Genomic DNA, 14,730 nt, shown 5'->3' with positions numbered 1-14,730 from the left:
AGATTGGCAGAAAGACGAAGGTACAATTGTTTAAAACAATTGTTAGGTCAGTTTTGATGTATGGCTGTGAGGCTTGGAAACTTACCAAAACAGAAGCAAAGAAGCTGGACGGTTTCCAATACAAGTGCATGAAAAGGATTTTAAGAATAAGGTGGCCTCAGACCATCTCCCACCAACAAATTCAGGAGAACACAGGAGTGAACAGAATGAGTGATGAAATCAGACGTAGAAGATGGAGATTGGATTGGACATATAATGAGGAAAGACAAAGAGGAACATTGCATCACAGCTCTGGAATGGAGGCCAGAAGGGAAAAGAAGGCCTGGTCGACCCAAAACAACATGGAGGAGAATGGTTGAAGATGAAAGGAAAACAGCTGAGTGGCAGTCATGGGCGAATGTCAGAAACCTTGCAGCAAACCGTAGTGGTTGGAAAGAGAATGTCAAAGCTTTATGTGCCTTATGGCATAAAGAGATATAGGATAGGATAGGAAAAAATAAACTACAGTAGTTTAATCAATAAGAGTTACGAATAATCATGCAGGGTCAACTTTTACTCGGCCTACAGGGGTTACATTTTCACATACAAACACTTGATAAAGTTGCCTCAGGGGGAAGGTTATCTCGGGTACCCGAGACCATATAAATGGGACCTGTGTTAACTCAAAGAACACCCCCACGATTTTCAAAGGGGAAGGTCCTTAAACAGGACCTTAACTTAGGGCAGCTTCAATGGCAGATTCCCTCCGATGGCTTGGATTTGAATAATTGATTTAACTACTTTTAAAGAGGACTAGAACTTAAAAATCTTGCTCGAATTTCGATCCAGCGAGACATAAGTTTCCATGCCGTGAATCAAGTTTTTACTGGGCGTTTTAAAAGCACTCACCAGAGAAAGAGACTGATGACCCCAACGTACCAATATATATGTACTGTATCTTACTGAAAACAACAATCTTCAACGAGAGATGTGGGAATGTGGGATACTGACCTTCAGCATACGATCCAGCTTGTCTCTTCTATCAATACACGTGAGCCAAGAGGAACAGAAGCTCTGGTGACAGCGACTTTCGGAGCCAAACGGCTTCTGTTAATTATGTTCCTGTAGTACACAGTGCAAACTATGGCCAGCAATACTTCATCCAGGTTGTTGTTAACATTATAGGCTATTGCACTTATTGTTATCACTAAATCACGAACAACAAGAACCAAAAGTCGAAACAACACAAGTTTTGCAAATGTGTAAAATTTGCCCGACCACTGCGGAAGGCTCTCCGTTATTTTCCTTCAAAACAATAATAAACTTTTCTCTTTTCCCGAAATTTTTGCTTAAAAAGTCGAAGTAATGTGTCTGCAACATCTTTCCTTCCTCAATATAAAATGACACGAAACTGATGGTTTACAAATAGAGGGAAATCGTGAGTAATCGAAACGCCATTTTCTCGCTTTGTGAAACGAGCCGCGAAGCGCAGTTTAAACCGGATGTGACGTCATTTTTTGTTGGATGATGCCTATAAGAAAATTTCAGGAGTCTTCTGCCCCGCCCCTGCGAAAATCCTACATCCGGTTGTCTAGCCTGTTTTTCCCGGAAAAATAAAGGCTACAGCCAAGGCTGCATTTTAAAATGGGGCAAACGTAAGGTAAGGAAACCTCCTTTTCCGAAGAACTGCACTTGGGAGGTGAAGGAAGGGAGAGTAAAGCATAAGTCAGCGTTTTAATTTGAGGAGAATCTCTTTTGTAAATCTATACCTCTTAAAATGTGGCTTAATACATTATTTAGGGTCTGCTTGATGACAGTTCAAGCCAGTTCAGGGATATGAGGCTCTCGCGACAACAGGTAAGTCTCGGATTTATACACAGTTTAAAGATAGTAAATACCTCCCCTCCCCCCCCCCCCCCCCACTCCCCACTTCCCGCCTCCTGGCACCACCAACACCCAACCGGCCTCATCCACCTGCGCGGTCGTCACGCAAATTCGTCACGCAACGTTTCGCCCGTAATAAGCAATGCCCATGTCCTCCCCTCTCGGGAACTTTTTCGACTTTTTCTTGTCCGTTATCTTTCCTTTCCAGTTGCGATCTAGAGAACAACTTGTTCCCATACCTAAGCTGCTCAAACCCTCCAGAGTTGCCGTAATTTTGTCATTTTTTTCCTGAATATTGTTGAGGCGGACGAGTTTTGAAGGGGGAAGGAGTCGGGAAGAATTCACCTGGCTTCGCGATCTCCCTGCAAACCGATTGGCTGTGAACGGGCCGTATGAAAGTGAATACTTCAGGGCTATTTGATTGCTCCAGGCAACTGTTTACCTTTTGTTTGGTGTCATCCACGTAGACAATTTCCAATTATACAAATGGTTTCAGAAGCTAATGTTGGGATGCCTCGATTATTGACACAAAGTTGACGGAATTTCGCCGTTTATCCTGGACGCGCACGCAGTTGCTTTCTAATTGTTTCTGCAAGAATATGAAGCCTTCCGAACTGGGGTTAATCATCTGTTGTTTATTGTTATTTTACTTCATCCATGGGCCGTCTTGTGGACAAGCTAGTGCAGAAATACCAATTGAAGACACTCCGCAGTTTCACAGCCAAAACCATGAACGAAGGTGAGCGAGATCGATGCACTTTTAGGGACCTTGTTGATTAAACTTTCAAACACAAGTAAGCTTGCAAGTTATTCACGGTGTAAACTTACAAATCTGAAGCACAGAATGCGATACTATACAACAAGCTTTTAAGGAAATCAATTTACTCATAAAATTGATTTTCATTAGGCTGTTAAAATGCTACTTGATTCAAATCTTGAAGGTTTCTTTGGAAGAGTTCAAAATATGATTTTATTATGCTTGGAAATTAAGAAGTTAAGATCTTAGCTGTTACTGGTATAACTTTATCCTACATGAACAAACCTGTTGTGATTTAAATTCACGTAATGAAGAATTTGATCTATTGGTACAGGAGTGGATAATGACAGGTTGATATAAGCTTATTTTAAATATTAGGAAAGGTTTCAATGAAAGTGTTTTTTTTCGTTCTTAAGAAAACTATATCCTAGTAATAACGGCATCCATGCAGAAAGTTGTAAATAATTTATAATTTAAGGGACCATTGAAGATTCTTATTAACACAGAGGATGCTTTCCACATTTGAAACAGTTCAGTTAATGTATGGAAGAAACATTCTTCAAATGATTGAAGAGGCATGGGTCAACTAGTGCACATGCTTATGCCACTGCAGAGACTTCAGAGCACCTCTAAATGTTTCATGGACAGATCATAGAACCTATGTAGAACTTTATCCCCAGGGGAGGGGTACTCCCTCCCTATATGGGCTATGTAGGTACATGTGCCACCCCAAGGGGTATGGTTGTTTAGCCGTTTTGGTCAGAAATAGGGTATTGATTTTGACCATTTTGGTCTCAAAAAGGGTTTGATTTTTGCACTCTAGTCTTGAATTGGGCATGTTTTTTGGAAGAAGCTACTTTTTTTATTAATATCAATAAGATCATTAACAAAAGCCCTTCACAATGCCTCTAACATTGGTCTGAACTAGTGAATTAACTATAAGGCAGGTCTGAAACAGGGTATTGATCAAGGGTCAGGTCATAAATAGGGTGTTGAATTTTTGGTCAGATCATAAGTAGGGTGGAGAAAATTGCAGATTTTGGTCATAAATAGGGTACGTAAGGGTTTTGGGAAGTGGGCTGCACACCCCTCCCCAATTTATCTAGGAGTATCCCCATCTCCCGGAACTTTATTGAGATAAACCACAATTCTCTTTGACTTCAAGAACACAGATTCAGATTCAGCAGTCGCATCTTAATTAAGACACAAAAATTAAGTTGGTTTAATGCTCAGGGCTAAAAAAGTTACTTGTTTTGCCTTCTCATCATGGTATTGGTAGTGCTTTTACAGGTCTTCTTTATTTTGAAAAAAAATTGTTCCAGTGGCTGTAGGTGTTCAGATGGGATCTGTTTGAAAATCTATTTGTTTAGCCTGCAAGTAGCCTCTCCACCAGGATTCAAGGGTGGAGATCCTACTTGCAGGCTACAACAACATTTGAACGTGGCACACAAAATCAATTTATTTAATTTGTTGTGTTGCTCATTTCAGCCATTTACTTGCACACTTAGCTGACAGAATGGATCTAGATGGGGAAGGATTAAGGTACATTGTATTTTGCTAGTCTGTACCTCACATATAATCCTAAATAGGTATATACTGATACTTTTACTAACGGTAATTTATGGAGAATACAAGATTGATTGAAAGAGGCTCACTGAGGTTATTCATCCTTGCACGGAAGCTCATTTATAAGGTTAAGTTCAAGTTTGATCTTTTAGCTTGAATCAACAACCACTTAGGCAACACATTTGCTACTGTAACTAAGAAGTAGCGAAATGAGGCTGGCTGTTCCTCAACCTCATACCAATTACATTTCAGGGTTTTCTCTACAATTTTTCCTTTGGGAGTCCCTTGAACTCCTTCAACCTAAGGTTGAGGGTCCAGAAGAAAAAAGTGGGGGTCCACGGTTAGAGTTTTAAATTCCAGGAGAACAATCTAATCTTTTGGCCTTCCCCTTTTAGTGAAGTTTCTTCCCAAGGCAATAACAGACTGGTACATGTATGTAGTGGTTTGGGAAATACAGCACTGTACTGTATTCCCTAATTTCTTTTCAATGGAGACGTCACATGTTTCATCAAGCATCAGTCCAATAAAAGGTGTGCGAGAATCATTTAGTTTTTTTATCAAGTTATCTTCAACACATTTGGCCAAAACAGATTCCATCTCTGAAACAATTTCAGGTTTCTTATAAAAAACAGAAGCATCACTACATCCAGTAGCAGCCTGAAGTTCCATTATTGGAATAAAGTTATCAGCAGCAATGTTGTTCTTCATCATAACATATACCGTTCTAAGCTGGACAACGTGTCTTCTTGTGATTTCCTGTGTTTCATACTCAATGTTCTTCTTTGCATTTGCAACTGTCACTTGAAAGCTTTTTCAGAGCTTGAGATCACTGATACTCGTAATGTGATCTTTCGAATTTTGGTGCCTTTTCCAGGGCCAACTTCTAATAATTGTTACAGCCAGTTGTTGTGAAAGGGTTTTTCTTACCTGTCATCTTACAGATATCACAATACATTTTTTCGTTTTCTTCTTTCAACCACGTGAATTCTTCCATCCAAGCTGGAAAGAAACGCCTCTTGTTTTTTGCAGGCTGTAATTCTGAATCCGCTATTTTGCATTGTGTGCCACAATGCCTCACAATCGCACATTAGTTCTCGAGCCTCTGCGAGGAGTTCACAGCAAGAGCAAGCTTGAGAACGAAAAAAACAAAAGGTGGCGCTGCAATAGTTGATTCAAAGGAGTGAATGTGCCAGATTTGGGAGTTGAAAGATGGACTAAGAAAACAGAACAAAGATTCCAAATTCTAATTTTGTTCTCAAGAGAATTTTTCGCAGATCTACTCAGGTTTAAATTAAGTCAGTAGTAAACTACCATCCTGAACCATGTGCGTCCGAGAGGACCCGTTCTCCTTGCCATTTTGCGTTCCTTTTCCATTTTTCAGCCAAACAGTGCGTCTCAGACGTGCATTTGCACGTAAGGGAAAACCCTGATGTTCGTTAAAAGTTTCTCTTATAGCAGTGCCGCGATGTGTAATAGCCTTCTAACTGATATCAGAGTATCTAAAACATTAGGTGAATTTAAGACAAAGCTAAGTAACTTCAGTTTTGAGTGAATTAATGACACAGCGTCCCTGAAAAGCAGTACTTTTGTTTTCATTAATTTCTATTGAAATAGGTAGTTAGCTCAGTTTGTTTAGATTAGGCTTTTATTCTGTGTAATTACTTTTATAATGATTCTATTGTTTAATTTTTACATTTGTTGATATTTTTGCTTGTATACAACTGAGTGGAATTTACCATGTATAAATAAAGTCATCTATCTATCTATCTATCTATCTATCTATCTATCTGTCTGTCTGTCTGTCTGTCTGTCTGTCTGTCTGTCTGTCTATCTATCTATCTAGCTGCATTTAACCTAAATGTGGCTTAGTTACTTGCCCTCATGTATCTCTGTATGGGAAAATCTGTAACAGATTGACATTTTCCATTTCCTGTTAAATGCCTGAGCTTATCCCAGTTCACGTGATGTCAAATGACTTTAAGACTATTTCCCCTCGCCCTGGATGCATGCAATGTTTGTGCATAATTAACAGGTTTCTCTGAACAACAAATTTGCAATTTCCCTATTATATTGCCTGGTTGAAAAGAGGCACATGCACTCGGAGACTGATTTTTCCAAGAGTCAAAATAAATGCACTAGCTTCCACACTGATGGACTGTTTTGGTCCAGTGTCTCAAGTGTGCTAACCATTAAACCAAAAACAACAACAACAACAACAACAACATTTTGCAATACAAACATAAAGTAATATGGTCACAATGGTCACTGTCCCCCAGGGAAGGGGCTTCAGCAGGCTGTTGTGCCGTTCCCATTAATGTAACTCGATTTTATGAGGCTTCAGTTTGCTTATAAGCAAATGGCCCATTACACTTTAAATATTTCTCCAATGCCCTGTAAATAGTGCCAAAGGAAATACTTTGTTATACATCTACAACTGTATTATTTAGCAACTTGCTTCCATACAGTGCAAAGATATCTCGAGGTCAATAACCAAATCAGAAAAACAAGAAAGAACAGTTCTGTAGTGTACATGCATGGTAATTTGCTCCTTTTAAATCATTTCCTAACACTGTGTATTGTAACATCTGTACTTGTAGACATATTCAGAAACACCTTAGTGAAGTAGCTGGAGAATCTGAAAAAGATGTAGAAGATGTTGCAGCTGGTGACAATGCTAAAGGTGCATTTTTTATTTCATTACTTCATATTTGTTACTTTTATTTGTGGATGTCTAAAATGTTAAATAATTTATTTATACATACCGTAAATGATCTAACAATCGCCCCCTCTTATATAAAGGCCTCTTATCCATTAAACGCCCCTGGTGTGGTGTTAAGAGTTTGAAATAGACGCTCCTCTCTACTAAATGCCCTGTTTCTAATAGATGCCCCCCTCCCCAAATAAAAAAAAACTCATCTAAAAATCAAGAGAACACTCTGTAATGCAAAATCATTCAATTTATTTAACACCTTGGTTGCTTGGACAGCAATGGCTTCAAATTGTATCCTGTTTGATCTCAAGTTCAAAGTACGGATTTCTTTTGGTTTGTTCTGGCTCGATAGCATCCAGGAACAACAAGGCCCACTTCACATTTTCATTTTCCATAAACTGCGACAGTGACCGTCACAAAGGAAGACTATCTTCCAAGCACAAGCACAGCTCTCTGTGCTGAGTGAGCCCAGCATCCCAAATGATGAAGCCAATTGTGAAAACACTGTTGACCCAGATGATGACGAAAACATTCATTTACAGTGTCTGGCATGTTGTTTTTTCCTGTCTAGGGTTAGCATGATCTTCACAGCACATGGAAAATTCAACCCTTCTAATGGGAAGAATTTTTTGGAAGACCTTTTGATAGAAATTATGAGATAGATTTTCTATTTTTATTGATGCAAGGTCCCCTCTAGTCTAGAATTATTCCCTTTTAAAATTGTTTGAAGAAAGGCACTCTCAGGACAACAAAATGTTAGGAAACAAGGACAAAGAAATCTATCAGTTGAAGCAGGTCTTACACATTTAAATGTAGCTTGTATATTCTTAGTTTATTAATTAATTTATTAATTGATCAACTAATTAATTAATTTATTATTTATTTATCAACAGGTATATTTTATTTCTTCAAGTTACATGATTATGATGATAACCAAAAACTTGATGGACTAGAATGGCTGAAGGCTCTAACAGATTTTCACCAAGAGGATAATGACAAGGGGGAATTTAAGGAAGGAGGTCGTGTGTTCCTTGAGCATGAGGCAGAAGCTATCATAGATGAACTACTAACAAAACATGACATGGATGATGATGGTATGATTGACTTTTTGGAACTCATGAACTCAAGAGTCGAGTCTTTCATGACAGATTTGGACAAGCCTGCACCAGGAGGAGATGGAGGTGAACAGCAACAGCAGTATGTTGAAGAACAGTCATCACTGGAGCAAGAATTCAAACAACTTCAACAAGGTCAACAGCCTTCGGAGCACGATCAGCCACAACATGAAAGTGAACCACAGGACACCCGACAACGACAAGACCAACAAGAAGAACAAAGTCAACAAGAGACCAATTCTGAGGAACTGAAAGGTGATCAAGAACAGCAAGACAATCAGCGGCAGCATGAACCTTCTTTAGATGATGAATATAAACAACAACAACAGCAACATGAACAGGAAGACCAACAAGAAGAGCAAAATCAACAAGAACATAATCCTGATGAACCTGATCAAGAGGAGCAAGACAATCAGCAGCAACATGAACTTTCTTTAGATGATGAATATAAACAACAACAACAGGAAGCCCAACAGCAAGAACATAATCCTGATGCAACACAGGGTGATCAAGATCAACAACACAATCAAGAACAAAGAGAACCTTTGTTAGAAGATGAATATAATCAGCAACAACAACAGCAGTAGCAATAACATAAGATAATTATGACAATTTGAGAAAATTAATCAATAAGTGTGTAATAATAACATCTGAATTTAGCCTCCAACGCTGTTGTCCTTAATGGGCTCACCAAGCAATCTTTTCTTGCATGACAAACCCAAAGATTGTCGCCAAACAAACTTACTACATGGTCTTGTTAAATTATGCACCCAGTGCCATACTCTTTCTAATAAAACTCAAATGCTTAGCTAGAATAGTGAATTATTTTTATGGGGTATTTTTCAGCCTTTTTAGGGGAATTTCTCTACTTCCATCTGACCATCCTTGCTTGCTTTTTAAAAAGCTATTAACTACCTTTTTAAAATTTAAATTTTCACTCGACGTGGTATTATGCCCAATCTTAACTTAATCCCAGGTCTCTTCCCAATCACTGGAGCTGGAAGAGAATAGAGATGGGCTGGGGGTGGGGTTGAATTTCTTTATGTAATTAACTGGCAACAGTTTCCAGCACTTTCTAAGACTTAGATTTTGATGGGTCATTTATAACCTTTTTATCAGTTGTTGCTACAATAATGGTATCAAAAAAACTGCCCAATTGTTATCGTTTTTGTGACACAAAAGGTTACCATAGCAACAGTGTAACCAGCTGAAACCCTCATTATGTACACTTTGACTGCCAATAAATGAGCTCAGTGACCTCCATTTTATATTGTTGAATTTCGATTTGCAGCATAAAAGATGTAACTTTTGGCAACTTTTGAAAAAATTATGTCTAACGGATTAGAGCCATAAAGATTACCATTATTGGTTCATCAATGGGTAGGCATTTTTATGTGATACCAATATTGTAGCATCACTTGATAAACAGGGGTAGACTGTATCGTCAAAGTATAGCTGTTGAGAAAGTGCTGGAAACTGTTGAAACAAAATTGCTACTTATCACAGTAATGTGGTCATGATATAAAAATAATGTTTTAATATATAATACGGGAATAAACCAATGATTCAATAAAAACTCTGATATTATACAAAAAAAGGGGGGAAGATGGTTGAATCTCCGAATTAGACCCCCAACACTGGTCTTAGTCAGTATAGACCCAATATTCCAATATGGGAAACGTACCACTCAGATGTGGTTTTGTATGAATTTTCTGAGTGGTGTATTTTCCAGTTAACACTTGTGTCTCTCATACCTGTCAACCCCCAGAGTACAAAAACCTGGAGACGGCTAGAAATCTTTGCATTGTAAAAATATAATTTTCGACAATGTCTGAATACTCTACGAAAATCACCCGAAGGCCTTCCGAACGTTCCCGACGTCTCGAAAATAACGAAATTAATGAAAAAAAATTTAAAAGAGCCACAGTAGGTAGTTCCCGGGAGATTTGGTGCTCTAACCGGGAGACCGGGAGATTTGATGAAAAACTTGGAGACATATAAGCTTCCGGGAAGCTTACATTATCAAAACGTTTAAATGTGGCATGGCTGGCATGACCTAGGGAGGTCTTGGTACCCCCAAACAAATTTGAAGAAGCCACAACTTTGCAGGCTGTAAAACGAATACACAGCAGTTTGTTGAGCAGCCAGCTGAGGGCAGAAAAAAATTTTTTTCTCCCACCTACTTTCCAGATATGGCTTTCGTGATGGCTCTATACCAGTCCCTAACGTGCCTTGAGCTAAATCCGGGACATGGGAAATGGAGGAAACGCGTTCGGCGCGAAGTACGAAAAAGCAACAACGAAACACGTCCTCAAATACCAAATATATCTTGCTGCTCTTTCTAAAAGCAGTATCCTTGTTACTAAAACGATGAAAAGGGTAATTCACCTTTTTTTGCTGTGTTACCTAGCAGAAGTAACTGGTAAAATTCACGTAGAGGTAAGAATGGCGTAAGTTAACCTTTTCCGGTCACTAATTAGATCGTTTCGTAGATTTTCGTTGGCTCTTGTTCCTGATAACTGAGGGAAACCACACTAATCGACTTTTAAATAGTATGCTAAGCTGTTTGTTAATTTTTTTTTTTTAAATTTTAGCGTTCAGGAATCTTACCAGTAAATTCAAAAAGTTTTGGAATCCAGTTCTGTGAGTATCAAGCTTTATATTAAAGCTTTTCAATGCGAAGGACTCTTGCACTTGCACTCTTACGTAATCAATAAGCTTGAATTTGTGCTTCGTTTTTCGTTTCACAGACATCACACTTGCTAATGATGCGGGGAAAACACTAACAATAACGCCGAAAAAATCGAGATGCTGTTGGAGGGTTGACAAAAATGATCTGGATTGTAAGGTTGGAATAGATCGAATATTGATAGGATTTTATGTCGACATAATTTTTTTTTCGAATTTTAATAGTATCGTTTAATAATAAGCTAATCTAATATTTATACAAATATTTAAGATATCAATTACGCTTACATGTAATTTTTATTGTGCTTTTTTTTTTTTTTTTTTGCAGTCAATGGAACTAATTGGTGGAAATGAAATGAGACTGCCACCGTTAAAAAAGGAGAATATGACTTACGTATTTCTAAACAAAGTAAGCTTGTATGGCGTACTAGCCATATTCTTGTTGGAGATATTTTTCGTTGGTATATGAAACATGAGAAGCAAAAAACAATTGTGCAGACAATTGAAATGAGATATAGTTTGCTTGTTTGCTTGCTTTTGCATCCCAAAAACCAAAACTATACCCGAGTAATAGAGGCATTCAAAAATATTCAACTTTTTTAACATCTACCACTGAGTTGGCTTGAAATTGGCTTGAAATGGCTTTTCCGCCTGCATTACGTTCCTGACACAAAAGCTGCGACTGAGTTTTCCGCTAAAGAATTCGTTTTTCCTAAAAGGTCAACACGTTCGCGTTTGGGTTATAGAAAGGTATTTGAAGTCGTTTCCCACATTTTTACTACATGGTGCGATATAGAGGTGTTTTTGTTTGTCTTGCTGCAGTACCTAATGGACAGAGCAGGAAATTGCGATTTCACGTTTGTGGCGGGAGAGAAGCAGCTTCGTCACAGGGTGCATTTTAACACCACAGAACCAAAAAAGACATCGTGGCTTGATGGTAAATACAACGTCTGAATATAATTTATTCTCTCCGAGAAACGTGGTATAAAATTGGTATTAGCGTATTATGGATGCATGGCCATTATACGGATAAATGTGGCCAGTATTGATCATTGGTTTAGAGCCTGCATTTGTTTTTTAGACCAACCAAATGAATGTTAAATAAAGATGTACTCAGAGAGAATTATTTATTTTCCAGTCGTCGGATTTGGAGGAGATAGTTACAAGAAATGCCGAGGGGTTGATAGGGTAGGTATATACTCGCCATAAAATACAAAAATGTGTGTACGACATATTTCACATTCTTATGCCAAAGTCTACTCGCATTTTGATTGGCTCTTACTTATGATCAATTGAAGGACAGACGTGTAGATGTCGTCATAAGATAAGATAAGATAAGATAAGAACTTTATTAACGTGTCGAAGTCGTTAGCATACAATGTATGCTAATTGGGGACACCTAACTACGATTACTTATCTAATAATTAATAATCTTTCTTTTCTACATTTCTTTATTACATAAAACAAACAGCCTCTAAATTGCCGTGCGTGTGTCAAGTAATAGATCACAGATGACATCAAAATGTGGTGAGGACATCAGTGACACACTCAGCCATCGCCTCGCGTGCCACCTTTGTTGTCCTTACTTCATATTAACGTCATCTGTGATCTGTTACTGAACAAACGCACGGCAACATGGAATCTGTCGGCTGTACACCATTGCCAGGCTGTGGGCATTAATAACGGCCTCTGCACTGATTACGTTTCGTTGGATTTCTATTTTCAGGATCCCCAGAAGGACTGTCGGCCTGTAGACTGTGTGGAGAAGTATAATGGCTGGAGAAACTATTTCAGGGACTCCACTGGAAAGTGTGAAGTTGTGCACGAATGTTACACAAAAGGCAAGAAAGGAGAACTTCCAGAAATTGTAAGAACGGTTATATTTAATCCTTATATGCTACAGCATAGTTAATAGAGGAAAATGGTTAGGAAGGCCGGTAAACATCAAAGACGCAAACAAACAGGCTAAGATTTCTGTTGGAGGGTCTCTTGACCAGCTCATCTTTTTGTTTACGCTCATTGGCTATGCATGAATTACATAATCGCAATGATTCTAAACATTTATTGGATGAGGTTTTTGTGATATTCAGAATGTGAGATGTCGAGGTAAGGGTTACCGACCGAAGCCGAAGGATGAGGCTGATAACCCTTACCGAGACCTTGATTATTCTAGATATTACAAAAACCGAATCTAATAATTGTTTTATTATACATTGAACGAAAGAAAAATGGAAGTCATGTTTTTGCTTCTTCACAGACGGCAAGCAACTCAAAGCGCGCGAACTTGACACGATTACCCTTAGAAATCATGCACTGCGGTCATACATGATATGATTACCCGTGACCTTGAGTGTCCTTGACATGATTATTGTATAATCTGCACCTAGATGACGTCACAGGCGCTGATTTCGAAAATTCACTGTACGCTTTTGGCCAATCAGAGAAGAGATAGTCAGTTCATTGTATAATAATATTGATTAGTTGTATGAGCACACGTCACCACCTTTTGTATTTTCTAGGTTTTGTGCAGGGTCAACCCCAGAATACTTAACAAAAACATACAACAAAGAAATTTGCAAGGTTTCCTATCCATTTCCCTCTATAAACTATGGTTACAGGTAGTTTCACTTTGTGCTATGCGTTTAGCTGCTGTTCAGTTTGTTTCCTACTAGTCTCCGCATCTCATTGCAAAACAACTGGCAAGTATGAAAATTAATTGCCGGGTAAAATCTATGAGTAGGATACTATTGAAAACTAGTGAAGTCTTTTGGAACCTAGTTGTTGAAAACGTCGGCGTTAAGTTTTGTGGTTTAAAGGTCCAGGAGTCAGGTGTGTTGTTACAATCCACGGTTTGGATGCAAATGCATGGCAAGTAACCTTTCAACATTTTGGCGGTTTGCCTTACAATTTGTCAGTACCCTCTTTGTCAGGTCAAAAAGCAAAACAAGGAGAACAACAACAAAAAAGAGAACACGAACAAAAAAACAACAGAAAAACAAAAACCACTGTGAAAGTAAAGTATCTCCCTGCCCAGGCACCCAACTCAGACACTCGTCTCCGGGCAGGACTCGAACCCGGGACCGCTCGACCTCGGCCTATATTTCTAACCATGCTTCTGAAATAACAAACACTGGGCAACAGCTTTTCAACTCAGTGTGGCCGGGAACTATTGAAATGTGTGTGTATAGAGTAATTGGACAAGTATATAAAATGAAAAATATATAGATAAGTAAAATGGGTGAGCAGTTACCAAAAAAGTTCCAGATGCACATTCGACACTGATTCGAGCGTCCAGCTCGCTAAAAGTAAAGATGTTTTGTAATCTGGTTCTTTCTTAGACGCTGGACCATGCCGTCAAATGACTTATAATGCTGCAGCGTGGCCTTTGTATACCTATTAGAGTTTGTAGCCAATCAAGATAGCATAACATAGAAAGAACGTGATATTGTTTATGTCATCCATCAGGCTTTTGACAAAGACTTCAACGACTGCAAGAGTTTGGTGAGTCCTCAGCTGACCAAGAAACAGAAAAAACAGATCCATGACAACATGGCGAAAAGCAAACTGGCACAGAAGAAGTATACTTTAGAGGACATCACTGAAATCAATCCGGTGCGTAAGCTCATCATTACTGATTAGCATCTAATCTCTTTTAACTACAGAATCAGGTAGAATCATCGCAGTTGGATGTAGCAGCTTTGACAAATGATTGCTACTCTGCGTGCAGTCTCCTTATTCTTTACCGCACTTCGGTTCAGAGGGAGGAAAGGTAAAAATGTCAAGGGAGAAATAGCATTTTACGAGGGTTTCATTAACGTTTTCAGCAGGCGGGTAACTGGTTTTCACGGCCGGGCAAAACGTTTTGAACTGAACTTTTTTATAAGAGTAATAACTTTCCTCTAGATGGTCAAACCAGGCGGGCAAAATCATCTTCACGGCCGGTCAGTTTGCCCGCAATTTGCCCGGTGCCTGGCCCTTAATGAAATCCCTGATTTAAGGAAAATGTTTCTGGTTCTAGGACATGACATTGC

General features: G+C 38.7%; 2 protein-coding genes across 3 annotated transcripts in view; both read left to right on the top strand.

Moving 5' to 3' along the window:
- The first annotated feature begins 1,779 nt into the window (after positions 1 to 1,779).
- On the top strand, positions 1,780 to 9,576 carry LOC145481046 (uncharacterized). Of its 2 annotated transcripts, XM_081459433.1 has the most exons (5): positions 1,780 to 1,836; positions 2,542 to 2,602; positions 4,109 to 4,162; positions 6,784 to 6,866; positions 7,790 to 9,576. In XM_081459433.1, the coding sequence occupies exons 3-5, from the start codon at positions 4,137 to 4,139 to the stop codon at positions 8,596 to 8,598; spliced, it is 918 nt and encodes a 305-aa protein (XP_081315559.1). In that variant the 5' UTR covers positions 1,780 to 1,836; positions 2,542 to 2,602; positions 4,109 to 4,136; the 3' UTR covers positions 8,599 to 9,576. The 2 variants fall into 2 exon arrangements, with proteins under 2 accessions (XP_081315559.1, XP_081315558.1); XM_081459432.1 differs by lacking the exon at positions 1,780 to 1,836 and having other exon boundaries at positions 2,202 to 2,602.
- Positions 9,577 to 10,007: 431 nt separating this feature from the next.
- Positions 10,008 to 14,730, top strand: part of LOC145481045 (uncharacterized) — a 10,193-nt gene continuing 5,470 nt past the window's right edge. Inside the window, exons 1-8 of the mRNA XM_081459431.1 lie at positions 10,008 to 10,450; positions 10,606 to 10,654; positions 10,762 to 10,859; positions 11,028 to 11,108; positions 11,522 to 11,636; positions 11,838 to 11,887; positions 12,426 to 12,566; positions 14,165 to 14,311. Of these exons, the coding sequence (XP_081315557.1) occupies positions 10,262 to 10,450; positions 10,606 to 10,654; positions 10,762 to 10,859; positions 11,028 to 11,108; positions 11,522 to 11,636; positions 11,838 to 11,887; positions 12,426 to 12,566; positions 14,165 to 14,311 (870 nt within the window). The 5' untranslated portion in view covers positions 10,008 to 10,261. The remainder of the gene's footprint in view (positions 10,451 to 10,605; positions 10,655 to 10,761; positions 10,860 to 11,027; positions 11,109 to 11,521; positions 11,637 to 11,837; positions 11,888 to 12,425; positions 12,567 to 14,164; positions 14,312 to 14,730) is intronic.

This window comes from Orbicella franksi, chromosome 3 (assembly GCF_964199315.1).
Source record: "Orbicella franksi chromosome 3, jaOrbFran1.1, whole genome shotgun sequence".
NCBI lineage: Eukaryota > Metazoa > Cnidaria > Anthozoa > Scleractinia > Merulinidae > Orbicella > Orbicella franksi.
The sequence above is the reverse complement of the archived record's forward strand: the minus strand, read 5'-3'. Positions and strand labels throughout refer to the sequence as shown.